This window comes from Pelodiscus sinensis, chromosome 25 (genome assembly GCF_049634645.1).
Source record: "Pelodiscus sinensis isolate JC-2024 chromosome 25, ASM4963464v1, whole genome shotgun sequence".
NCBI classification, from domain to species: Eukaryota; Metazoa; Chordata; order Testudines; family Trionychidae; genus Pelodiscus; species Pelodiscus sinensis.
This window is the reverse complement of record NC_134735.1, coordinates 13,187,424-13,214,557: the sequence shown is the minus strand read 5'-3', so window position 1 is coordinate 13,214,557 and position 27,134 is coordinate 13,187,424. Positions and strand designations below refer to the sequence as shown.

Here is a 27,134-nt window from a genome sequence, read left to right as displayed (position 1 = left end):
AAGGGGCTGGCGCAGGAGCCTGCCTCGACGTGAGGAGCCGCCCGACCTTTGCCCCTCCCCGGGCGGCCGGGGGGACGGGACAGTGCGCCCCTAAGCTGCGCCCCTCCCCGCCCACTGCTCAGCCAACGCGCAGCTCCTGGGCTAAGCCCCGCGCAGCCTCCGCGGCTCGGGGCGGACACTTGTTGGCGAGGGGGAAAGTTCCCCGCGCATCGGCTGGAACGATCCCCCCGCCCATCTGGGGTTTGATTGGCAGGCCCGCCTTTCTCAGCCCCCCTGCCACCACGTGGTTCCCGACGTCCCAGGGAGCTGTCGGGTTTCGCGAGCCATCGCGCCGAGCCCAGCGGCTGCAAACGCCCCGCGCGCAGCTCCGAGGCGGGCGGTGAAGCCAGAGGGGGCGGCGCGCGGCGGACCCTGCTCCCCGGCTCCCGGCGCCGCGGCGCTCCAGGGCGGTGGCTGCGCCCCCGGGAGTCGGAGGCACTTTGGAGGCGGCGGGGGGGCAGCAGCGAACACGACCCCCCCCCCCCGACACACCCCCACCCCTCGCGCCGCTGCTGAGAAAGTCGCGCTCCGCGTTGCACCCCCGCCCCGGCTCCGCCATGGAGCTGTCCGCCCTGCCCGGTGCTGAAGCCCCCTCCGAGTCCTTCTGCAACAGCTCCCCTCCAGCCTGGCCCGCCGGCCCCTTCCCCAGCCCCAGCGCCAACGGCTCCGGGCCGGCCGCGGCCAAGAACACCACGTCCATCATCATCGCCATCGCCATCACCGCCCTGTACTCCGTGGTGTGCGTGGTGGGGCTGCTGGGCAACCTGCTGGTCATGTACGGCATCGTCAGGTAAGGGCGGGCGCGCCGGGCCCGGGGCACCGGCAGGGATCGGGAGCGCTGCCCCCGGGGCGCGGGGCAGGGCGGGCTGGCAGCGAGCCCGAGCGGGGGCCTGTCGATGGGAGAGAGACACAAAGGGGAGTGTGTGTGTGTGTGTGTCTGAGTGTGCAGAATGGTGTGGGAGCACGTGGGCGGGGTGAGTGTGCAGAATGGTGTGTGTGTGTATACACAGACGGGGTGTGTGTGTGTGGAGAATAGTGTGTGTGTGTGTGTGTGTACACAGACTGGAGTGTGTGTGTGTAGACTGGCATGGGTCTGAGTGTGCAGAATATTGTGGGTGCACATGGTGTGTGAGAGAGTGTGCAGAATGTGTGTGTGTACACAGACTGGTGCGTGTCTGAGTGTGCAGAATGGTATGTGAGCATGTGTGTGTGTAAATACCAGAGTATTGGAGTATGGTGAGATAGGTGTGAAAACCAGTATAGCGTGTGAGAGCAAAGCAACAATGTGTGTGTGTGAGAGAGAGGGAGAGAGCACTGTATGTTTGTGATGCAACAGAGTATTGTGTGTGAATGAAAAACACTTGTGTGTGTCTGTGTGTACATACCATGCCCTGGAGGGGAAAGGCTGGTAGGGGGAGGATAAAGAGCCCCTAATGTAACAGGTTCCAAACACTGGGAGTTCCTTTAATTCCTAGTTGTGACTCATACAATGTTAATGTTGAGAGCAATTTATAACAGGTCTAAAGATGACCACGCTGTATTTTGGACGTTTGGTTGTTGGGTTAGCAGACAAGTCAATGCAATCTGAATGGCCTGCTGTAAAATCAAGTCCCATCAAGTCAGTGCCAGTGTGATAAAATCTGTTGTTCTCAAATCTGAAAGTTGCAAAAGGAGCTCTGCAAAAGAGCTGTGGTTGGTATATCTCTGTGTTGAAAGCTTTGGCTGTGATTAAGAAGAGAGGGCAGAGAGCTCATATCCTGAGCATGGAAGTCAATGGAACTATCCCGCAGGTCCAGACCATTGTGTATATTTATTTCCCACCCATGAAAACGAGACACTGCCCTAAGCACATAAGTGCATCGTTGGCCTAACTAGAGGCTATGAGTCACCACTCGTGTCTGTGCAAGACCTAGAAAGAAGCAAGATGCCGAGATGTTTTCCTTGTTATTTTGGACACACTAAATATGGAATGCCCAGCTTTGTTAGAAAGGATTGAGCTGTTCATGTAGTGAATTGCAAAATCCTTGTCAGGTTTGCAGATCTGACCGAGTCGCATGGCTAGGCTGGGGGCCCTGGTAGCATATTGCAGTTATTTACTAAAACACTGCTGATAGATGAAGATTTTCCGTACCAATGGACAGTAACTCTGAGTGCCGCAGATCGCAGCCTAAGGATCTTGGCCTTAGGTACAATGTCTCTGGATAGAGATGTGTGTAACTGCTTGCTATGCCAGATGAACAGCTGTGCACTTTCTGTGTAGGAGCCTGATCCAAAGCCTATCACAGTGAATGGGAGTCTTTTCATTGCTGCTAGCAAGCTCTGGATCAGGCCCTTAGCCTGGCCCAGTTGGATTGATTGCAAATTGGGCCCTAGAAGTTTAGGGCCAGATCTGCATGTTTCTCATTCATCCTCCCCACCCCTCCTCCCCCCGCAATGTTCCCCAATCTCATAGCACATCCTTACCCCTCTTGCTCTGTCACAAGAATCAGAAGTTCCATGTGCTTGTGGACATCCATCCTGTAATGCCAACCCACCGTCTATTCTCTTCTATCAAGAGCACAAGGGGCAGTCGCCACAAAACTAAAGCATTCCCTCTAGGTTTCTCTCTCCTGTTGGGCGGGCCAGGGCAATAATCCTGCTGCTTTGGCCTAGGGAGCGTAGAAGTTCCTTTGTTCCGGATAGCACGCCTGTCATCAATTGTCTTGTGGAATAGCGGAGTGTGCTTAAAACAAAAGCCATGTTCTCTGCAGACTCCTTCCCTGCTCACCACCACCCTCACTGCACCTGATCACTGGGGCTGTCACTCACCCGGTACCAAATTTACCTCCCTCCCCCACAAATCTACCATCACTTCCAGGAAGACGTCTGTAAATTATGTATATTGGCCATATGGAAACATCATACTTAGGGCCAGATGCTGGTGTCCTTATTCCACTGTCCTCACTGAGAATATCTGTGATATGATGCACTCTTCTATACCAGGGTAGCAGCATCCAGGCCTGAGGTTATAGAAAACTCAGTATATTTTAGTGGATAAATCCAGTGCCATCTCCAGCTTCTTCTTTGGGTATTATTTATATGACTGTAGCATCTAGGAGCCCTTGTCTTGGGCAAGGAGCTGCTTGTGTGAGGTGATGTACAAATGTTGGTGTGTATTTTCCTCATTTGGGGATCTTTATCTCACCTTTCTCAGGCAGTGTCACACATTTAAAAACTGGGTGGGGGGTTGGGAGTTATGTACATAACTTTTATATAGGGGTTTTCATTTGTGCATCTCACCGCACTTTGCCATAGTAAGCATTGTCCCCCTTTCGTAGATCGGGAAACTGAAGTATGAAGAGGTGAAATTATTTGCCCAGGGTCACTCAGTACCAGAACTGGGACCAGAACCCTGATCTTTGAGAGGTAGCTGTCTGCTTGACCATTTCACTGTGCATTTGTCAGCAGCAACGTGAAAGACCTACTCATGCCTCTGACCGGAGTGGGAAGAGAATAGGACTGGCAATCAGTCTTGGGTAGCCATGCAAATTTTCAAAAAATGCCTAAGGAATTTAGAAGCATGTGCCCTTGGGACTTAGGTTCCTAAGACACTTAGGGAGAGATTTCCAAAGGAGCCCAAAGATACAAATCAATGCCCAGCCGGAGTTAAATATCTGAAAATATTGTGCTTGAAAGAGTCGCTCTACAGCTCTAAGGTCTGATGTTGAGGAGCTGAGCTCAGACATAACAGCAGATTCTCAGGTGCCTCTGAAAAAATCAGGTCCACGGTGGCTCAGTTTGTTGTCCATTTGGCAAGGGAGTAACGGGGCCAACATCGCAGAATGTGGGGAGGCTCAGTCGGTGTTTGTGAAGTGCTTTGAGAGTCTTAGGAAAAACTGTCTAAGTGTTGTTATCAACATCATAAGAGGCTAATGATGGGTGGCAATCAGAGATAGGAACTGCATAAGCTGTTTATTACGTGGGCTGTTGTCAAATGGCAGCTTCATTCCAGATTGCTTTGATTTACACTTTCCACCGCAGCTGCAGAAATTAGCAGAGATTTGTCTGGAGCCTGGGTTGGAAAAAGAAACTTTCTTGCTCCCCCTTCATCCCACCACTCCCTTAGCCTGAAGTGCTCAGCCTGCCAATGAATGGCCATGAATTAAAGCCGTGAAGTTCCAGGAGGTTAATGATTCCCATTGTTGTGGCATAAGCGAACTGCAAAATCTCTGGTTTTCAGTCCAAGAGACGAGATATACCATTTCCCCCCATCTCACTGCGGCCGGGGCAACAGAACCACCCTGTCACACGCAGAGCCGAAAGCCAAGTTCATGGGAATTTAGCACAACAAGGCAAGATTGGCTCACCCCCATCACAGTCCCACCTCGAGCAATTTGCTATTTTCCTCTATGCTCTGCTAGCACATTTGACACATGGCAACCACCGTAAGTGAAATAAATGGATCCCCCACAACACAGGCTATATCAGTGCTGGAAGAAACGGAACGATCCATGCATGAGCCAGCCTGGCCAATCCTGCTCCCATTGAACTCAAAGGGAATCACAATCCAAGCAGGCCCCTTTACAGGCAGGCTTTCATTTTGTAGTAGAATCAAGTATTTTAGTTAGGGAGTCCCTCTTCCCACCATGTATTAGAGAGAGAATTGAAAGGGACATTTTTAGGAACTGATTCTGCACCATTGATAAGGCTGTGATGGCGAGTTGAGGTTCCTCCGATCTTGCAGCAGCAAGAACAGACTCCACCAGCCAGTAGAACAGAGGGGGTTTATTGCTTCTCCAGGATACAGCACAGCATAGACGTGATGTGGTTACAGGAGTCTGGGCTCAGCCCCCTGGAGATGGGGTCCCAGGGCCCCTACATTCCAGCCCCCTCCTTAGTCTGTTTCCTTCATGATTCCAGCCCAAGACTGCCTCGCTCCCAGACCTTGCCCCCCAACCAGGTGTTCGTCTCTGCCTCCCTTCCTTTGTCTCTCCCCTGGGGAAAGAGCCTTGTTATCTGGTCAGGCTGATCCTAAGTGTCTGGGCTAAACACATGTGGGTGAGTCAGTGGGAATCACACATCATAGTGCAGGGGGACACCAGGTTACAGAGCAGACTGCACCCCCACTACATCACAACAGCTCACCTTGGTTTCAATGGGAGTAGGCTGGGTCAGATCTGAAGCTCATTGAAATCAATGGAAACACTCCCCTTTGACTTTGACAGGAGCGAGATTAGACTTTTACTGATTAGTTTTAGGGGGGCTGGGGTAGCAGACTGAACAGCACCATGAAGTTGCGGCTCTTGAAAGAAAGGTAAAGTACGCTCTGGTCAGCTGCTCCAATGGTAGCTCTCATGGTATGTTCTCTGCAGCATTGTGAATAAAACAAGGATACATGCACCTGGGCCTTGTTTAGCCTGCCTGTGTCATGTCTTTTTAACAGCTCCTGTGAGTTGGCTGGGCAGGCGGGAGGACAGATTGTATGGCTAGCAGAACAAACCAGACCTAATCCAAAGATGAGAGGAAGGGGGCGAGTTTCTGTTGACTCCAGTGTGCTTGGCATCAGGCCCATGCTGAAAAGTGAGTTAAAACAGCAAAGCTACACTAGAGAAATAGCCCATTGCAGTGTCATTGTGAAGTGAGCAAGTTACTGGCTCTTCAGATACCATCAGCTGGTTCAGAAAAGGATTGTCAGGAAAGGGACCTTCAAAGGAATTCTAATGCAACCCACTAAGTAACTTCGTTGTTACCTGCTACTACTAATTAATGCTTAAAAATCTATCTATTTTCACACATGGAGCCTATTGCTGTGGCCTAGTGACCAGTCCATTGTCTGAGACCATAATCCATTGAAACTTTAGGAAATAAGCAATTGCCTGTTCTCCAGCCTGATCTGAAAGCGTTGGGCATAGGGGGGAGACCCCCTGTGCCCTTGTCGAATGTCACCCGGTTGCTCTCAGGAGGAGTATCCATCTGCCACCCAGTCCCAACTCAGGTGCTGAAATCCAGCTGCAAATGCGAAGACACCAGTGGGACAGGTTCTCAGCTGGACTCCGTGAAAACCAGTGCAGAGCAGGACCAGTTTACAGCAGCCGGGGACGTGGCCTTAAGTAAGAAGCACACACCCAATCCTGCACCCCCTTGGCCAAGTTCTGCTTTTCAGTTGCAAAAGTGAAGTGGCTCCACTTAAATCAGTGGAGTCACTCCAGATTTACAGTGGGGGAGCTGAAATCAGGATCAACTCCATGCTGTACCTGGGACTCCAACTGGTTTCTAAGGGAATTCCATGCATCCATGCAGGATGGAGCCCTCAACCTGTACCCAGCATGCCGCTCACATTCCAGACTGACTGAGGGGGCCTGGGAAATGAACCTGCATGCCTGTGTAGGTGGGGGGCAGGAGGAAGGGGAGCAAGGAAGGAGAAAAGTGCCCCCCTCCACTTTTCCACAGATATGTGAAATCCAGGAAGCAGGGAGGGCAGGAGCAGGCACTGGCCAGCAGAGATAAGCTAGTGGCAGGAGGGGTCACACGCTGACTGCACTGTGTGAGAGAAGGTAGCAGGTATCACCAAGACCTGTGCCTTGCCTGCTTACACTGAACCACTGTCCCTATATGGCTGGGATGAGGCTGCTGGGGACAGCTCTGCTGTTCACCTTCCCCTCATACCCTCCTCTAGTCCTTAATCCCAGGGACATCCTAGGCCTGGCTACGCTAGCATGAGGGACGGAGTGCAAGGCTCTCCTCCGTTACTTGGCCTCGCAGGGTATGGACCATCTTAGTTCTGGCATCTCCTGAGCACAAAGTGCCAGTGATGTGGTGGATTCCCAGGCTGGGTACTTGTAAAGCAGACAGCAGGCCCCTGGCGGATCCCTCCCACTCTGGGCTAGCTAGCAGAGCTCCAAGGGAGGAGAGGTAGACAGGCAGCTGTGTCAACATGGGGCATAAAGCTCCTCCTGGGGTGTTGCCCTCTGCCGCTAGGACTGACCCCAAGTGGATGCACAGAGGAAAGGTCTCTGCAAAGTGCTTTCCAGACACAGCAGAATCCACTGGAAGTTGTGTAAAACTGGACCCCCAAAGGTTCTGTGATTCTCACCCACAGTCAAGAGAAATTCAAATGGGAGATGAACCTCCATGCCTGTGCAAATGGAGGGGGGGGGGTAAGGAAGAAAAGGAGCAGGAAGGAGAAAAGGAGGCTGGAGTTGGGTGAGACATGCCCATGTGCTTCTAGCCAAATCAGTAACATTTACTATGAGCACCCACTGCTTTTCTGTCTTACATTTTTGCAATTACCATTGTCCTGACATGAGATCTTTAAAGTACCCCTTGAAACACCTGGCAGCTACATAATTGTCTCTGGGAAGGCCCAACGCTTAATGACCCTGTCTGATATAATTACAGAAAATTAGTCTTGTTGACTTCCACTCCTGCAGGAGCCATGTGTTTCTCCGACTGCCTGATGCCCAATTTGCTAAGAGAACGTGTGGGTTGCAAAAGTGGGATTCCCAGAACTGCAGCGAAGGCTCTGGAAATGTTGCTCTTTTAACCCCACCCAGGCTCTCAAGGGATTGTAACTCCCCAGACTAAAAGGGGAAGAAAAGGTTACAGCCTCTGAGGAATAATTTTGAGACCCTCTGGCCTTTTCCGAGCTGCACAAGGCTATATAAGGAAGATCCACAGGGGATACGTGTTAGTGGGAGCCAAGCCAACGTACTTACTTAGGATTTAGTTGTGCCATGGCAACTCAGCCAGGCGTTGAGGGCCCCAGAATGCTTCTCCAAGCTTCTCAGGGCATGGTAAAGACAGCACAAACTGCCACACCTTTGGAAGGATACCACCCTCACCCCCATCTGATGAAGTGGGTTTTTGCCTATGAAAGCTTCTGCCCAGATAAATCTGTTAGCTGTTAAGGTGTCACACATCTCCTCATTGTTCACACACACACACACACACACACACACACACACACACACACACACACACACACACACACACACACACACACACAAAAGCTCCACTGGATGGTGCAAGACGGCAGCAAGAGGGAAGGCAAGTTCTGGCTCCACCTACATGCTAGCTCCACCCTATCTCCTTGGAGAACACAGCGCTGGCCCCGCCTACTTTCCATCCCCCCCTCCCCCTTTGGGGGCAGGCATCCGCAGGGGAATAATTAGGGAGCACCCCTCTGTGCCGCACAGAGGGCAGTGATAGCTCCAACTACAAACACCAGGAAGTCCAGCCCTTTGCTTTCTTCAGTCCTTACCAAGTCTTCATGCAGGAAACTCCCACAAGGTTCCAGCAGTGTTTGTCTGAGTACAGCCTAGTCTGTCCAAATTTGCTGGGTTCACTCGCTGTCTCTTTCAAAACTAAGCATTTCCAGTAGTGAGGGATGATGTCTGCTTCAGGAACCACTCCTCCTGCATGTGCAGAAACACACATCTACACGTGTGCACACGCAACCGTCAACACCCAAATACACGTGTTGGCACAGCCCTGTTCAGGCTCCCTCCATCAGACACTCCCCTGGCTGCTGTGTTTGGATCCTATCACTGCATGCAGGTGCTTTTCCATTTCCCTTGCTCTGCATAGACTCCAGCACAGTCTCTCTTAATCCAGCTGCATAGACATTGAAACTAGTGCCTCTCGCTCAGACTCCCCGGTAGCTCAAACACACCCCATCCAAGAGCTCTAAGCGTGTGAGCACTCTGACTTTTACTGTACCTCTTGGGCTATGTCTACACTGCAGGCTTCATGTGCAAGAACTTTTTACGGAAGAGATCTTCCGCAAAAAGTTCTTGCAGAAGAGTACGTCCACACTGCCATGTGCTTTTGCACAAGAGAGTGTCCACGCTGCCATGGACACTCTTGAGCAAGAAAGCTCTGATGGCCATTCACAGAATGGCCATTAGAGCACCTGTGCTTTTTCTGATAGGAGTTTCTTGCACAAGAAACTCCTGGTGTCATCCACACATGCCTTTTTGCACAAGAGTTCTTATGCAAAAAGGCTTAGACCTCACAGAAAGAGGAATAACTCTTGTGCAAAAATTCCTGTCTTCTGATGATCTACTGTACTTTTTCTTGCACAAAACCACGCTTGTAGTGTGGATGCTCCACGAGTTTTTGCACAAAAATGGCTGGTTTTGCGCAAAAACTCTGCAGTGTAGATGTAGCCTTAGGGACAGAGGAGAGTGGAACCAAACAGGCCTAGGCTTAATAAGGGATTTCTAAGCCAACTCTTCTATTTAGACAGCACAAGCGATATACAGAGCTAGGCAAAATAAACACACCTGCAAGCTGTGGTGGGAGAGGTCCAGGTTGGATATTAGGAAAAACTATTTCACTAGGAGGATGGTGAAGCACTGGAATGGGTTCCCTAGGGAAGTAGTGGAGTCTCCATCCCTAGAGGTGTTTAAGTCTCGGCTTGACAAAGCCCTGACCGGGTTGATTTAGTTGGAATTGGTCCTGCCTAGAGCAGGGGGCTGGACTTGATGACCTTCTGAGGTCTCTTCCAGTTCTATGATTCTATGATAAGCCAATCTCTGCATTGGTTTCCTCACCATTCTTCAGCCTTCTTTGGGATGTGTTCAGAACCCAGTAAGCAGTCCAGGATCCTTCCTCTTCTATAGTGCCCATCTATAAAAAGGGAAATAAGAACAACCCAGGAAACCACAGACCACTCAGCTTAACTTCTTTGCCAGGAAGGATAATGGAGCAGGTAATTAAACATCTGCAAGCATCTAGAAGAAAATAAGGTGATAGGTAACAGTCAGCATGGCTTTGTAAAGAACAAACCACATCAAACCAATTTAATAGCTTTCTTGGGTAGGATAACAAGTCTTGTGGATAAAGGGGAAGTGTTGGACGTGGTATACCTAGACTTTAGTAAGGCATTTGATACAGTCTCGCATGACCTTCTTATCAATAAACTAGGCAAATACAATGTTGATGGAGCTACTATAAGGTGAGTGCATAGCTGTCTGGACAACCGTTCTCAGAGAGTGGTTATTAATGGCTGGGGGCTGAGGTTCCCTTCCAACCTGGTTCTTCCAAAGCATGGAACCCCCTCTCCTCCTTTAGTGATTGTATCGGAAAGAGAGCGCCTCCTCATTGTCCTTCAGCGTCCGCCTCTCTATCCCGGCGCTGCCGCACACAGGAAATAATCACATCAGTATCGCCTCATTACCAGGGCGACATGGTGTTACATGGTTCAAGAGCAGTGCCATATTCCATTAAACCTCTTAGCACTGAAATCATTAAGCGAGGGGAAGGGATTCTCAGCAGCTGGACATCAGGATCAGTCAAAGCTTCTTTTCTCTTAGGAACTAGGGAGCTGACATTTATGAGCTAATTAGAGGAAGGGAAAAGATCATAAAGCTGAATTTTACAGAGCTGAAAAAAAACCCCAAGAGAATAATGGGCTGGATGCTCTGAGTGATCCTTGCTGTGACAGGTCCCCCACCAATGTAAATCAGGGATGATCTATTGACCTCAAAAGAAATATGCTGATTTACATCAGCTGAGAATCTGGCCTCTTCATTTTTATGAAGTCCATGTATCCCGCAGCTAAGGAAAAGGCTTTGAGTGTAGGGCCATGTGATACCACCACACTATCCTTGGTAGGACCATTGGGGGGGAGTTGTGGTGAGCAACTTTTGCACCCCAAACTTGTGAAGGGAGGCTGGTGCAAGGCAGTTACCCCATCCACCAGCACTCCCACTGTGCAGTCAAGATGGGGATACTGCAGGGATATTTGATTCCACTTCTCTGCAGCCTTTGGGGAGAATTAATTCTGCCCCCACCCTGCACACACACATCCATCCGGCTCCCAGTAAAGGCGAAGCTCTGATTGACTCTAATGGGTGCATGAGCGGGCTCAGAAGGGCACAGCCCAGTTGCTGGACCCAGGCTTTGGCTGCACCCAAACATTTTCCTGTAGAGCCCAGAATTCCAGAAAGCCAGAAGCACATTTACTCAAAATGTGCAAAGCCACCAACCCACTTCTGCCTTTTACTTCCTGGTTCGGCAGCGACCCTGCTGCTGGGACAAGCCAGGTCATTCTGGGAGCCCTGCTGAACACCCTACAAAGCCACGTCTGCCCTGTGGCCAAGCTGGGTACAGTCCTACACTTGAATCCCACCTCCCCCAACCTCCAACATGGGCTTTAAATATCGGTGCGGGTGCTGATGGCCCCATTTGCAAAGACAGTTGGCAAGCTGCCTACCCAGGCCCAGCAATGAAAGCTGAAAGTACTCAGCTCTTGCAAAAGTCAGACCCCAGCTGTGTTAGCTCCCCACATTCCTTCCCCTGCCAGGATTCCCAGGGTGCAGGGCACATAGGGCCTTGGGTTTAGTGCATCCTGGGAGTGAGACTCAGCATGCTTGTGAATCTGATTTTATGAGGACGCAGTGGATCATTCCCCTCAAACTCCCTTGTTCCCCCCATCCTTGTTTCTCCCTGGTGATAATCAAGGCTTCACGTTCTCCTCTGTCATGAGATGAAAACTGCTCTTTGAGGGTGGCCCCACATTCTGTCTCCTGTCAGCGGGTGGAGGCTCTGAGGTTGGTGTGCGGCACTAGTGCGCTAAGCCAGTTCACCAGCTTGAAACCCCCAGGGGCAGAGAGTGTTGTGAGAATGTGTCTTGCAACAGGGACTGCTGTTGTCCAGGGCAGGGCCGGCACAAGCCATTTGTGTGCCTCAGGCTCCGGGGGCGCGGCGCATGCATGGCTCTGCCCCCGGGCACGCAGTGCCTCCTGTCCCCGGGCGCCTGGCGCGTGCGTGGCCCTGCCCCCGGGTGTGTGGCGCGTGCGTGGCCCTGCCCCCGGGCACATGGCGCATGCGTGGCCCTGCCCCCGGGCGCCTGGCGCGTGCGTGGCCCTGCCCCCGGGTGTGTGGCGCATGCATGGCCCTGCCCCCGGGTGTGTGGCGCATGCATGGCCCTGCCCCCGGGTGTGTGGCGCGTGCGTGGCCCTGCCCCCGGGTGTGTGGCGCATGCGTGGCCCCGGGCGCACAGCGCATGTGCGGTACCACCCCCACCCAGCAGCCCCGCGCAGCACTCCCTACAATGGGGCTCCCCGGGCAGTAGCCCAGTCAGCCCGTACCTTGGGCCGGTTCTGCTCAAGGGTATGTCTACACTATAGAGTTTTCTCAGAAAAATGGCCGTTTTTCGGACAAAACTTGAGGAACGTCTACACGGCAATTGCTTTGCTCTGCAAGAAAGTCAAAAGAACGGAGAAGTTTTTCCGGCATGGCTGATCCTCATTCTACGAGGAAGAAGCCTTTTGGCGAAAGAGCTCTTTTGCAAAAAGGCGGGTGTGGGCGGGGAAGAGGGAGTTGTTTTGGAAGAAGAGGGAAGAGGAAAAAGCACAGGTGCCCTGGTGACCATTCCATCCATAGCAATCACAGCTTACATGCGAGAGAGCGTCCATCCAGTGTGGACCATCTTTTGAAAAAGCAGATGGCTTTTTTATGCACTTTCGTAGCGTGGAAGCTCTCTTGAGCAAGACATTTTTTCCGAAGATCTCTTCTGAAAAAAGCTTCTGAAAGAAGCCTGTAGCCTAGACGTAGCCTCACAGTCAGCGAAACCGGTTACGGCTCCCCCCTCTGACTGTGCTGCAGAATTGGCCAAAGAGCTCTTGCTACAAAACCTTGGGAGGAGGAGTCCCTGGGCAGTTGGACAGGCCAGTCAGGTGCTGGACATGCCACTGGGCAAGCCTGGTGGAAAAGCACTGACCCAAAGGCAGCAGCCATCATGAACGTGGCAATTCCACTCCCCTGCACCCTGGGGAGACACACAGAACCCTGCACCCTCCAGAGACCACAGAGCTGCAGTCACTGCTGGGGCCCTAACCCAGCTTTTCTGCAGGGGAGGGTGGGAGACTCCTCCAGCCTGGCCCCAGCCTCACCTCCCCCCAATCCCTCCCTGTGGTGTGGAACTTGGCACTACGCAGAAGATGTGCACCCCCACTTGCATGGAACCACTATGCGGCTGCCTGCATAGAGCCAGGCAGGATTTGCTCCTGGATAATATATGAAAATCCATACACCTGCCTGTGCATATTCATAAGGCCAATTTGTTCAATGACCCACCAAAGCTTTCGGGGGGGGGGGGTGATTCGGTCGGACATGCCCACAGCTCCCACATACTCCCTTCCTGCAGGGACAGTTTTACTGCTGGTATAACGGGGCAGGGCTCTGTTACACCTGCTTACACCAGGCCTGACTTTGGCCCAGAGTGTTTTGCAGGGTGCTCGCGATTTGCTGATCACCATGTAATGAGCTAAATAAGGTCGAATGAGAAACAATAATTAATGCACAGCTGACATTAAGACAGGTGTTTACAGGCTTTCCTAAGCACATCAGGAATGGGTACGCTTCAATTTCTCTGGATTCACCTGGTACGTAGATACAGCGAGACGCTCGCGCTGGTTCCTAGATGAAAATGTTTCCGACCAACTGCTGTTAGGAAGGCTAGTGAGACAGGAGGGTCTTTTGTCATGGACACTTGACTCCCTCTGGCTTGAGTTTCCACCTCAGCCACAGACTGTGTGTGACTCAGGGGTGTCACCTGGGGCCAGGTTGTCAAAGCAGCCCACACACCTGGTTTTTATCGAGTGCTTTGCCCCACTGACACAGCCTGGCCTTCTGAGTCCCAGCTTAGTGTTCTACACTATCCTGGAATAAACTGGGGGAGGAGGGACAGAGGAGTTGAGCCTGTGTCAGCTTCCAGGAAGAAAGTGCCTCCTCCCCCCCCCCCCCCCCCCCGAATAACCTCAACAGGGCACAAAGAGGGGAAATAAAGTAAAGCCTAACCACTGCTCTTGTGCGCTAGCTTTGGAACGGGCTTGCTCAGGTAAACCGAGGCAAACTTACTCATGGGACTGCAGGCTGGGAACTTGCTGCTTTAGTCCACTGCAGCAAAGCAGAGCCTGGGGGAGACGGCAGTGCTCCCACTCACACCCCTGCATGCAAGGGGAGGGCAGATGCTATCCCATAATGCTTTGGGTAACCCTGTTAATCCTAGCCTGACTAGAACCCCAGGCTGCCTTGGCCTTACCCCTGTGGACAGTGGCAGGAGAGAGACCAGAGCTAAGCAGAGGACAGAGCCTGGGAGACAAGGAAGCGCTGGCTCTTTCTGTCTCGCCCAGGGTGCCAGAATTTTACCCCCACGTTGCCCGGGGTAAACGGCTGTGCGGGACAGAGGTGGCAAGAGCCAGCCCTGCTAGTTTTTAAGCTGCTGCATTTTAAACCAAGAGTAACTTTTAAAAAGTGAATTCTGTGCTGGGCTCACCTGGAGCCTTTTCATTATTTACCCCAGAAGAACAGGTGCTACATGAGAACGGCCGTACTGGGTCAGACCAAAGGTCCATCTAGCCCAGTAGCCTGTCTGCCGACAGTGGCCAGCACCAAGTGCCCCGGAGGGGGTGGACCGAAGACCCACCGGCCCCAGCCACTAACCCTTCATTCTGACTGGGAGGGACCTCTTCTGGAGGGGACACTTCGCTTTCCCCCTGCCTCTGGGCAAGCCTGAAGCTCTAATGGTGACAAAACATCAGCTGGTTTTCCGTCCTCCTTTCCTTAGGAGTCTGCAGCCTTCCTAGTCCCTCTCCCCAAATTCTGTTTCATTCAATCCACTGCTGATTCACTGTGTCCTCAGCCATCAGAGTTAGCAGCCGGAGCAGCGTATGTGTGTGTGCCTCTCCGAAAAGCAGACGGGTTGTGTTCTCCACCTGGGGGATCAGAGGCGAACCTCGGACTGGAACATCCAGCCAGCAGGGATGGGAATATGGCCCCTGCCCCTGATGTGAGCCATTTCTGTGCTTTGAATATTCTGTGCTTCCATCACAGTGGTGTCTCCCTATGGTCTGATTTGTATTTCATCCCTGCCCTTTGTGGTGTCCTTGTTTTAAAAGCTTTGCCTACTTTTTGCACCAAAGAGTTAACGCCTAGTAGAGGTGGGAGCACTTCACCCTGGGTGTAACTCCAGGTGAAATCAGGGACCGCACATCGGGGATTGAATGTCACAGCCCTGGAGCACCACTCAGTCTGACGGCAAGGACGGGTTTCTCCAGGAGATGAGACAAGTGATACTAATGTTCTAGCTTGCCCTGTTGTGAAATTAGCCTGGCCAGCTGTGTGTGAGCCCAGCACTGCGGGGACGTGAGCTTGGCACTGGCTTGAAAGTGACTCCTGAAAGACGGTGTAGGCTCCTGTTTGCTCTCTCCCGTAACTGCGTGTCATCATGGCTTTGAATAGAAATGAACGGCTGCTTTGTGATTCTTCCTACGCAGCCGCTCCTCGGTGGGCGTAGGCAGAGCCATGGTTCTGCCCCACCAAAGTCACATTCATTTTTTCCCTCTTGGAAACAATGGGGCACCCCCTCCCCCTTGGGTCTTTGTCATTTACCAATGTCAGAGCGAGTCAGCTGCTTCCAGGTACCCCTTGGGCTCATTTTCTTTTAAAGCTAGGAAAAGATTTGAGTGGCCTGAGGTAATGCCCAGATCCAAGGGTAGCTGGGGCGAGACGCATGGTAGCTCAGGGCATTCACCGCATGCAGAAAGGGTTCAGAGTGATGTGGACGGATGCAACCTCCCTTTGGAGTCTGCACTGCCAGGGGAAATGTTTCGCTCACTCAGGTGTCTCGTCTTCTCTCCCAATGGTCAGGAGCTCCCCTGTCCATACTACAGGAGTGATGGGCCAGGTGGAAGATTTTGTGTTTTTTCCACCCTCCGACCCCCTATATCAAAGATTGGCCAGCATGGCACTGGGTCTAGCTGTCTGGCTATCAGGCTGTGCTCTTCAACTGCCTGGCAGCCAATGCTGGCTCTTCCTCTGCCCTGCCCGTGTGCAAGTCACATGGCTCCTGTGTGCAACATCTGCCGTTTGGCCCACCTCTGCCAGGGGCCGCTCGATGCTCTAAAAGAGGAAAGGGATCCTCCAGGGTTGAGGCCTGGGTTTTGTTTCTGGGGCTGCGAGACTTCCTGTGGGACCCTGGGCAAGTTGCCAGACTTTCTCAAGCCTCCGTTCTCCAGCTGTAAAGCAAAGATGCTGCTAAACAACGATACTTTTGCCTCTTTAGATCAAAAGCCCTTTGGACTCGCTTCTTCACTGAATGCACAGGGCCTAGCACAATAGGATCCTAACCTCAGCTATGACTTCTAGGCACTACAGTATAATCACCATCCTCCCTGCCCAACATAGAGGCTACGTCTAGACTGACATGATTTTGCAGAAATACTTTAAACGGAAACTTTTTTCCGTTAAAAGTATTTCCGCAAAAAAGCGTCTAGATTGGCAAGGATGCTTTTGCTCAAAAAAGTGCTTTTGTGCAAAAGCATCCGTGCCAATCTAGACGCACTTTTGCACAAGAAAGCTCCAATGGCCATTTTAGCCATCGGGCTTTCTTGCACAAAAAATTAAGGTGCCTGTCTACACTGGCCTTCTTGCGCAAGTATTCTTGCACAAGAGGGCTTATCCCCGAGCGGGAGTGGGAAAGTATTTGCGCAAGACGCACTGATTTTGTACATTACAAAGTCCGTGCTCTTGCGCAATTGAAGCGGTCAGTGTAAAAACAGCTGGCAAGTTTTTACGTAAAATCTTGCCAGTCTAGACGCACCCAGAGTATTGTGGCAACTAGCAGATTAACCTGCGCTCCGCACTTTTAAAACGGGTTAGAAAGGCTGGGGATTAAGGGACTATTTGCGGACGGGCGTGAGAACACAGCAGGGGCTCACCCAGAGCCATGGTGCCCAAGTGGAGGTTTTTCTGTTTGGACAAAGGAGGCGCAACAATTCCAATGCAGCCCTCCAAAGCAAGAGAGGGAGAAAAGGGGGGCAAGGTGAGAGCTGCCCAGTCCCTTGCCTCTCCTTGCAATGGAGCGTGCGTCCCAGCCTGGGGGCAGTGAAGGGAGCACACTCCATTCCTATTATGAAGGAGAGGCTGCGGCGTTGCGGGAACCCTCCCTTGGAATAATAATTCCTCCATGACCGGAGGAATTCAGCCCAGGCAAGGTAGCATCTGGCTCTGCCCTCAGGCCAGCCATAGATCAAAACCTGACACCTCATCTCCTAGGGGAGAGTGTCTGCAATCACTGGGGTTTGGCAGCTGCAGGCAGCGCCAGAAACTCCTGCCCAGTACCCTAGTCCCACCCCAGACCACGAGACGGTTCCGTTTTAAGCATTTCCGGAAAAGGGTGCCAGTGTAGACATAGCCTGACAGTTCAGAAGTTTTTTTTAATGTCCAACCTAAACCTCCCTTGCTTCAATTTAAGCCCATTGCTTCTTGTCCGATTATCAGAGGCTAAGGAGAACAATTTTTCCTCCTCCTCTTTGTCACACCCTTTTAGATACCTGAAAACCACTATCATGCTCCCTCTCAGGCTACGTCTACACTGCAATCTTTTTTTGCCTACCTTTTTCTGCCTTTTTTTCCAGAAGAGTCTTTCCCAACATTTGGCCTGTCTACGTGGGGCCAAATGTGGTAAGAACTTCCTCTTTCGGAAGAGCCATTATTCCTCATAAAATGAGGAATACAGGGCTTCCAAAAGAACGTGCCCGCTTTTTCGGAAACTGTTCCAGTATCCCGGAAAAACTCTGTAGTGTAGGCATAGCCTCAGATTTCTCTTTTCCAAACTAAACAAGCCCAATTCCTTCAGCCTTGCCTCATAACTCATGTTTTCTAGACCTTTCATCACTTTTGTTGCTCTCCTCTGGAGCCTCTCCAGTTTCTTCACATCTTTCTTGAAATGTGGTTCCCAGACCTGGACAGAATACTCCAATAAAGGCCTAATCAGTGCAGAACAGAGCGGAAGAATGACTTCTTGTGTCTTGCTCACAACACTCCTGTGAATGCAGCTCAGAATCATGATTGCTTTTTTTGCAACAGTGTCACACTGTAGACTCACATTTAGCTTGTGGTCGACTATGACCCTTAGATCCCTTTCTGCAGTACTCCTTCCTAGGCAGTCCCTTCCCATTTTGTATGTGTGAAACGGATTGTTCCTTCTTAATGGAGGACTTTGCATTTGTTCTTATTAAACTTCATCAGTTCAACAGCTCTCCAATCTGCTGGGGAAGCAAATTCCAAAGTCAGGAACACTCAACCAAGACCAACCTGAGGCTATGGCTGCAGATCTTTAAAAATGCTGACAGCTTCATAGATTTCACAGTTCAGAACCTTGAAGACCCCGGAACCCTTTAGAATATTCGGGGTTCTACATTTGGCCTTGTGCAGGAACTCGGCATTTTAGAACTTGTGAGGGCAAGACCAATCATTTGAAGGCCGAAAGGAAAAAAAATTAATTTCAGTAATGTTCTGAAAGTTCTCGGTGTTTCATGAGGGACCCAGGAGGGCCCTTATCCCAAGTGCTTTATGAAAATGGCTAACTGCATTTGTTTTCTACTTGTTTAATATGCATCGACACACTCAGCAAATAGGAAGGAATGTACTAGTGGTTAGTGCACAATGCAGTGAGAAGACAAGTCCCTTGAGCTCTGTTCCTGGAGCTGCTAGCCATTGGCCGTGTTGATTTTATATAAACTGCATAATCTCTTGGGCCAGAATTTTCAAAAGCACTTAGTTCCCATTTAGGTATCTAAAAAGTACCCAGATTTTAGACAGCCAAATTATTCTGGCCTTTCCATAAGCAGGCAGGTATTCAAAAGATATCAGAACCTCAGGCGCACATTGAATGCTGAGCACTTCTGAAAAGCTAGAAGCTGCTGTACACAGGGAAAACCTGGCCCAGCACTATTCTAGAAATGTGTCCCTGTGTTTCTCGGTTTACCTGCTCTAAAGTGGTTCTAAGAATCAAGTTCTTCCGAGTTAGGGTTATGTGAAGTTTATCTACTATATATTTGAGAGAAATTGTGCATGTGTCCATGTGTGAGTCTGTTTGTCTGAGAACTCCTAAGGGTAAGAGCAAGGACCACCAAATTTGTTATGCAGCTTCCTCTTATCCTAACTCACAGAAAGATCAGGGTTTGGTTGTGCCAGGACAATGGGATGGGCATGGAATGCGACTGTTTCTCATCAAATGAAAAGGGAAGGCTGTGATAGCAGGGACAGGTATACTACAGAATGACCACAGAGCAAGCACAAGGAGAGGACCCGGCCAACCCAATGGCCTCAAAGAGCTATGGAGCCATTGGTGGCCAAGCAGCACAGCCCTCACTGAGCCAGGCTAGCCCAGGGAGCAGCCAGTGGCCGCTCCCACCCCCTTCCCAGACTCCTGCATTTCCACCCTCTCCTCTGATTCCCCACACACCTCCCATCCCCTTCCCTGATTCCTGCACCTCCACCCCATGCCCTGACTCCTGTACCTCCCACACTCTTCCCTGAGCCCCTCCCTACCCCAATTCTGACTCCTGCACCCCGCACGCCAGCAGCCCTGAGGGACCCAAGCAACACCGGGTAAATCTTCTAGTATTATATAAAGTTTGTAAAGTCTTCGGGGAAGCTGAAAAAGCTAAAATTTCAAAGAAATATTGTTAACTGGGATATTTCAGCACACTAGTTCCCTTAGGTTGTTGAATGGATTTCTGAAAGAAAGAAAGAAAGCAAAGCAAAGCAAAGCATATGAAGAACGTTGCCTAACTGCTTTTGTAGCTGAGCTGCAGAGATAGATTAAATTGGTATAATTTGAAAAGAGGCCTTTCTGAAAAGGCCTTTCTGAAAGACTCTTCATGCGCTATTACTTCATATTCCTTTGAATTCTCAAAGCAATTGTTTTTCTCTGAAATGATTAATGCCTCCTTGTTCAGCTAATGGGATTAGAAACTCGGGCAAGTTTGAACTTTATTCTAGTCTTTCCTAATTGGAGCCCCAATTCAGCCAAGTACCTAAGTGTAGCCCTTCTGGCAGGGCTGGTTCAATATCCAGGGGTTTCTCTCCATCCATCCAATGCAGAACTCAAGCCCCCACCTGGGAAATTCACACCTCACTCCTGGGTGCCTCAGAGGGGCAATGATTCCCCACTCACACGCCTGAATGTAAAAAAGAAACTTTTAATAAAAGGGAGGGAAGTAACTTGGCATTAATTTGGGAAATACCCCAAACAGGGTTCATAAATATAAACCAAGAGTGCCAGTCCCACCTCAAGTAGGCTGGACAATGTCCTTTTCATCTCAGGTTCTTGTCCAGCAACCTGAATGTCCCCTTCACATGCCCAGACCTTCTCTGCCCCCCACTTATAATTGGTGCCCTTGGTCAGAGTAGACCCAGAGTTCAGAGGTGCAGCTGCAGAGTTCACCTCTCTTCCTGGAAGGGGAGGTAGGAGGCATCTCACTCACCCTGCTGGTCACTCACCCTCTGCCTGCCCACTGCTCTCTGCTGTCACCGTGCTGGCTGCTTGTCACACTTCTCCACCGCCATCCTGCTGCCCACTTGTGGCATCGCATCTCTCCACCACCACCCTGCTGGCTGTCAGTCACCAGCAGCCGCCAGCCACCTCTTGGCTGTGACTTCTGCTCATCAGTCTCCAATGATTTCAAATCCCAGTGATTTCACTCTTATCTGGTCTTTGGAAGAAGGGGCAGAGGAAGACCAGGGCTAACCCGTCCAAGCAAAGGGAGGGGCTCTGCAGCCTCTAAACCAGAGCACCCTTCTCTTACTTCTCCTTCCTCCCATAGTGCACTGCAAGTCAAGCCCCGTCTTAGCAAGGTTCTTTCTTCTGACTGTGAGCCCTTCCCTTTGGAACAAGTTAGCACAGTCCTCTTCTGTGTTCCCACAGCATTACAAACATTGGTCACCATGTCTCAGCTCTTCCTGCACTTAATACAGAGCTGGTATTGGGACACAAATTAAGCAAAATACCATTCCACCTGCTGAATATCTAACAAACCTAAGCAAAGCTGGAGCAAACTGTATTTACACAGACACACCCGAGGTCTCATCCCCCTAGCTCAGGGCAGTCATCCCTGGGACAGCCTGTGTTGCTATCTAGCTGCTCTGGGGAGGGAAGAAACTTGAACCCACAACTCTGCATGCCACAGGGTAATGCCCTGTCCCCATAACCACTCCAGAACCCTCCCTACTGTCAGGGAGTGCCTTATCCTGTGTTGGCTAAGTAAAAATTTTTGGTGGGTGGCCACTCCAAGATTTTAGAAAGTGGTGAAGGGCCACACTCCATGTTCCTTTTCTGTGGAGCGGGTCAGGGTCTAGGATGGAGGCTGGATACAGAAGGCCACACAGGGTAAGGGACTGGGGTGCAGGAGACAGTGTGAGTCTGAGAGGGAGTTTGGGTGAAGTAGGGGGTTGTGACCTGAGTCAGGGGGTTGGGGTGCTGAGTCTGGGAGGGTGTTTGGGTGCAGGAGAAGATTCTGGCCTGGGGGAGGAGTGGAGGAGGAGGTACAGGGTCTGGGAGGGAGTCGTGACTTGGGGCAAGGGTGCTGAGGGTTTGGATGGTGACCTGGGGGAGGGAGTTGGGGTGCGGGAGGGGCAGGGTGCCAGAGGCAGACTGTAGCTGGGAGGCACTTACCTAAGCATCTCCGGGCCAGCACCCGAGGCAGGCTGGGCTCCCTGCCTGCTGCAGCCCCAGATCACTTCAAGCTGCAGGCTGTTCCCTCCATGTGGCTCTCAGCTCTGGGAGGGGGAAAAGGCTTGTGCTGCCCCCATCCTCCAGGCCAATCTCTCAGCTCCTATTGGCTGGTTGTTTCCAGCCAATAGGAGCTGAGAGATTGGCTGGGGTCAATTCCTATTGGCCTGTTCTTTCTGGCCAATAGGAACTGAGGATTGGTCTGGGGGGAGGGAGATCACACAAAGCCCCCCTCCAGAGCAGAGAGCCACCAGATTGCACTTTAAACCCACAGCAACTGTGTACCTGAGGGTCCCGGCAGGGTGGTCTGCGGGCTGGACCCAGTGGCTTTGCGGGCTGCATCCAGCCCACGGGCCGTATTTTGCCCAGCCCTGAGCTAGCTGCAAGGGAAGCAATCCTTCAGATCCTGTTTACATCTGTATGAGCTTAATTTCAAAGAAACCACTCCAGTTAAACACATGCCTAAGGCTATGTCTAACCTACAAAGCTAGATCATCGTAAGTTAGGTTAATTTACAGCCACCATATTAATTACTGGGGTGCCTCATGGCCAACCTACCCTCCTGTCCATGGTAAGCATCCTCACCAGGAGCGTTTCTATCCACAGAAGAAGGACAGTGTGGGGGACTGAGAGTCAGGGCTCTCAGCTCCATGCAGATCCCCACTGCTGCCCACTGGGGTTTCTTGCCTCCAGTGGGGAGATCCTCTCCTGGAGTCCAGTTCGTTGCCCTGCTCGCAGCAGGGGGCAGTAAGGTTCTCAACAGGGCACAGGGAGCCCCGATGGCAGCCTGGCTTGGAGTGGAGACCAACCAACATCCCAGTTTGGGGGCCAGCTTTCTCCTTAACTTCATGGCTCAAGGTGAGATGTGAAATTGACAAGAATGACAGCAACAGCTGATGGAAGGAATGCAGTGTCTAGCATGAGCCTAACTATACCAACATCAGCCCTACACCTCTCACAAAGGTGGTTTTATTATGCCGACACAGTAGGGGAGTTACATGGGTGGGGAGGGGGGAGCATTTCAGTGCATACAACTCCATTATTTTGTCGACAAACTCCATAGTGTAGTCAAGGCCTTGAAATGATCCTACATGGACCTGTGTTGAAGAACTAAAGGCCCAATCTTGTAAGGTGCTGTGCACCCTTTAGGTATTCACTAATGCTAGATCAACTTACTGCAGTGTCTACACCACACTATGTCGAAGGAACACGCCCTCTCATTGCTCTGGTTAACATATGCCCCGATTTAAGGTCGATGGGATTTAATCGTGTGTTTAAAGTTAAGCAAGCGCTTCAGTGCTTTGATGACTCACATCCGGACCTGCGGCCTATGGTTCATTTCTGCACAAATCCCTTCCACAAGTAAGCCAGGAAAGATGGATTCATTCTCAACATGCACGTAAGTTCTGATCCAACACCTACTCAGGTCTTGAGAAAGGCTCCTACTGACTTCATTGAGTTTTGGATCAAGCCCTTAACCCTTACTGAAGTGGATTTTGAAATGGAGATTTGCCTAGTAATTCCACCCCTATGGAAAGTTTTGTGTAGATAAACGAGAAGAAAAAAGGGGGGCAGGGGAAGGGATTGGCATGGAAAATTCTTAATTCGACTCTAACCCACCTTATAGACAGGGACTAGGCCCCAGAGCCTCAACAGAATAGGTGCCAACGTTATGGATGCTGTGTGGCTGGAGCAGCCACAGAAGACAATAGTGGATGCTCAGCCACCCGGCTGATCAGCTGCTCGGTGGCCCCACCATAAGTCCTGCTGCTGAGATGTTCAGTGGCAGGCGGGCGGCACTCCGGGGGGGGAGGGGGGAGGAGTAAGAGACAGAGGGAGAGTGGGGCGTGCTCAGGGGAGGGCGTGGAGTGGGGGTAGGAAGAGGCGGAGCCAGGGTGGAGAGGCCGCCAGGAAAAAAGAAAATTGAGGATCTGGGCCTTAGTCTCTGCACAGCCCCCCTCCCCCCCAAGGACAAACCTCTTTAACCTTTCTCTTTCCCGATGCCCCCTCAGATACACCAAGATGAAAACAGCCACCAACATTTACATCTTCAACCTGGCTCTGGCGGACGCCCTGGCCACAAGCACGCTGCCCTTCCAGAGCGCCAAATACCTGATGGAGACCTGGCCCTTCGGGGAGCTGCTCTGCAAGGTCGTCCTCTCCATCGACTACTACAACATGTTCACCAGCATCTTCACGCTCACCATGATGAGTGTGGATCGCTACATCGCCGTGTGCCACCCGGTCAAGGCCCTGGACTTCCGCACCCCCGCCAAGGCCAAGGTCATCAACGTTTGCATCTGGGTCCTCTCCTCGGTCATCGGCGTGCCCATCATGATCCTGGCTGTGACAAAGTCAAAAGGCAAGTGATGGCGGCCCCCCTGCTGCGCCCCTTGGACTGGAGCAGACCCGCCTGCAGCAGGGGGACTGGCACCCAGGCCTCGCCTGTGCCTGCAGCAGCAGGGAAAACAGGCTGTGTCCAAGCCACAACAACGCAGCAGGGAAAGACTCTAGCAGGGGAGAGGCAGGGGGGAAAGACTTCAGCAGCAGGCAGCTCTCAAACCCTTTGCCCTCTGCCTTCCCCCTGCCAGAGCTTCCCCCTGAGGTGGGGAAAGGCCCCGGCCGCAGGGACGCCGTGGGCTCTATGCTGCTAAGAAGAGCAGTGTAGCTGGAGGCGGTGCTGCTTGGGCACGCAGAGAGCCATTCGGGGCCGTACCTTCAGGCTTTGACATGGCTGGTTCCTCACCTAAACAGTGCCTCACCATTGACACTGCTATCTATGCCCGTGCTAGCTGGGCATTTGGGGGGAACCTTTTTTGGGCTGGGGCTGCTGACCCACAAAAAATTCAGTTGAGGGCTGCACACAAGTGAGAAGCAAACCAAAAAAACCAAGCAACCGACTGAGAAGGAGAAAGACGCTTCCCGCATTCGCCTCACGCACCAGAGCCTAGTGGTCCCAGGCTAGTAGATTTTGTGTGCTCTAGCCCCGCAGGGGGAGGGGCTGGCAAGCCAGCGCAGGCTCCCCCATGCTGGGGGAGGCCCTGTGCCCTGAGGGACTGGAGCCAAGCAAGCTGGGAGGCACCTCTGCCCCCCAGACCTTAGGATCCCCACCCGGGTGTAAGACGTGTGTAGGTGTCGCGTCAGATAGCCACTGGCTAGAAGGGAAGGGAAGGATGGTGGAACGTGTAAGGCACTGGGCTAGCACCTGGGCTGTCGACAGACTTCGTTGGGCCTTGGCTTGTCTCCAGGACCCGTGGAAGGAGTGGAGGGAAGTGCTCAGACCGCACTGCGCTTCCCCCACCCAGCCCTCAGTGCCACCCAAATCGTGGTGCATGGGGCTCCATCAGTGATTTAAAGGGCCCAGGCCACTGGCTTCTGCCACAGTAGCAGCAGTGGTGGCCGGAGTCCTGGGCCTTTTTAAATTGCTGGGCCTGAGCACAACTAATCCCTTCTCTCTCTGATTCCAAAGGGAGACTGGCTGAACTGGAATTCATTTGCAAATTCAACACTATCAGCTCAGGACTGAATAAGGATCTCAACTGGTTAACGCATTACAAAGGCCATTTCCCCTCTCTGGATATTCCCATCTCCACCCCAAATGCTGTGAATGACCCACTTCCACCCTGACTTGATTAGTTTCATTAACATAAGCAACTTCATTATCTATACCCCTGCTTCTGTAACTTCCATTCCAATTCATCTGATGAAGTGGGCTTTACCCATGAAAACTTTTGCCCTAATATATCTGTTAGTCTCTACGGTACCACAGGACTTCTCTTGGTTTTCGCAGATACAGATTAATATGGCTTCCCATCTGAGACTCTATCTCTGAAGCACTCTGTAGCCAGAGTTAAATCAATCCAAGTGCAAATGTTAGGAATTTAGCTGGATTTGTTAGGGAACTGACAGGTACCAAGGGTGGAAGCTGCAGGCCCACAGACGGATCTGTCTGCTGGAAAGGGTGCCCGGCTGGCTGCATGCAGGATTGTGGGGGTGGCATCTTTGAACAGTCTAATCGTTTGAATACAATGGGAGACACAGCATGCAAATAAGGCCCTATTGTATGCAAATGCAGGCTCCTACGCTGGTGCAAATTAGGCCTGTTGAATTCAACTGCAGTTCCAATTATCCTGCCCATGTGATTCTCATCGCTTGGTGTTCGACTGTCAGGAGTATTTAATTATGTTGACACAGAAACATGGGAACACATGACGAGTTCCTCGCCTGTGCCATTTTAATAAGCAGAAGAGGCTGTAAGTGCCCCCTTGGGACGAGCGGTCCGAGTAACAGACAGTACTAATGCTGTGCTACATCTCTCTCCCCCTCTCTCCCCTGCAGATGGGGTTGTGTTCTGCATGCTCCAGTTCCCTGATCCCCCCATGTACTGGGATACGGTGACCAAAATCTGCGTGTTCATCTTTGCCTTCATGGTGCCCATCTTGGTCATCACCATCTGCTACGGCCTGATGATCCTACGCCTCAAGAGCGTCCGCCTCCTCTCGGGCTCCAAGGAAAAGGACCGTAACCTGCGCCGCATCACCCGCATGGTGCTGGTTGTGGTAGCGGCCTTCATCATCTGCTGGACGCCCATCCACATCTTCGTCATGGTCTGGACGCTGGTGGACATCGACAAGAAGAACCCCTACGTGGTGGCCAGCTTGCACTTCTGCATTGCCCTGGGTTACACCAACAGCAGCCTCAACCCTGTCCTCTATGCCTTCCTGGACGAGAACTTCAAGAGGTGCTTCCGGGAGTTCTGCCTGCCTTTCCGGTCCCGGATGGAGCAGAACAGCTTCTCCCGGGCGAGGAACACCACCCGGGAGCGCGTCTCCACCTGCACCCCTTCCGAAGCCCTCCACAAGCCGGCATGACTAGACATGGACAGCCACCAACGGGGCTCCCGTGGCCGCAGAGGGGAGGAACTGCACTCAGAGGTGACCCAGGTCACCACCACGGAATTCTAGCGGAGGTGGCTGGGAGGGACCCAAGGGGCTCCTCGAGGACTCTTAAAAAACACATTTGCAAATGCTTGATTCTCCGTGAGCACACCAGGTGACGGGGGACTGGGCAGGGGCTGTGGTGCGGGAGCCCCAAAGCAACAGATTTCTGGCTGAAACTTTCGAAGAATGGTAGAAAACCAAACGGCGGCATCGGACAGGGAATAAGGAAGGTCCGCGGGCTGCGAGCGCATCATCAGACGACCACCAAACTTGCACTGCAAGGCAGGTTGGAGATGGGAAGCTCTGCAGCCCACAGTCCCCACCCGCCAGCAGGAAGGGCAGAGTGGGGAGCCAGGTTCTGCTGTCCTGGGGGTGGAGCAGCCTCTTTAGCTCCCAGGTGAAATAAAAGCCCAGGTGCCCCCTGAACCTCAGTCATCACGATGCAAACTGCAGCGCTGCAGCCCTAGGAAGTCTTATGCCATTGAAGCTTTGGCTTTTGTTCCACTGACACCAGTAGGTGGCACCTGTGGAGAGAAACCTCAGCCAGCTGCGTGCAAGCTGCTGCTGCAAGGTGCATCATGCTCCAGGATCTGTGAAGCAGCATTACTGGGGTTCCCCAACTGCCCCAGGACTCTTGGGGAGGATCCCTG

The 27,134-nt window shown here is 51.9% G+C and overlaps 1 protein-coding gene and 1 long non-coding RNA gene across 2 annotated transcripts in view; one reads left to right on the top strand and one right to left on the bottom strand.

The window, feature by feature from the left end:
- The first annotated feature begins 528 nt into the window (after nucleotides 1–528).
- Nucleotides 529–26,651, top strand: OPRD1 (opioid receptor delta 1). The gene is made up of 3 exons (XM_075908672.1): nucleotides 529–829; nucleotides 23,557–23,906; nucleotides 25,883–26,651. Exons 1-3 carry the CDS (start codon nucleotides 597–599, stop codon nucleotides 26,413–26,415), a joined length of 1,116 nt encoding a protein of 371 aa, XP_075764787.1. The 5' UTR covers nucleotides 529–596; the 3' UTR covers nucleotides 26,416–26,651.
- Nucleotides 8,479–27,134, bottom strand: part of LOC106732413 (uncharacterized) — a 66,698-nt gene continuing 48,042 nt past the window's right edge. Inside the window, exons 2-3 of the long non-coding RNA XR_012897585.1 lie at nucleotides 23,749–23,888; nucleotides 8,479–9,752 (exon numbers count right to left, since the gene is read on the bottom strand). This is a non-coding gene — a long non-coding RNA (uncharacterized LOC106732413). The remainder of the gene's footprint in view (nucleotides 9,753–23,748; nucleotides 23,889–27,134) is intronic.

What these genes read in the sequence shown, in the direction of transcription:
- OPRD1 (XM_075908672.1), top strand. Translation starts at nt 597, where the DNA reads ATGGAGCTGTCCGCCCTGCCCGGTGCTGAAGCCCCCTCCGAGTCCTTC. An exon ending in GTCATGTACGGCATCGTCAG is followed by an intron (nt 830 to 23,556) that starts GTAAGGGCGGGC and finishes ATGCCCCCTCAG; the next exon opens with ATACACCAAGATGAAAACAG. An exon ending in GGCTGTGACAAAGTCAAAAG is followed by an intron (nt 23,907 to 25,882) that starts GCAAGTGATGGC and finishes TCTCCCCTGCAG; the next exon opens with ATGGGGTTGTGTTCTGCATG.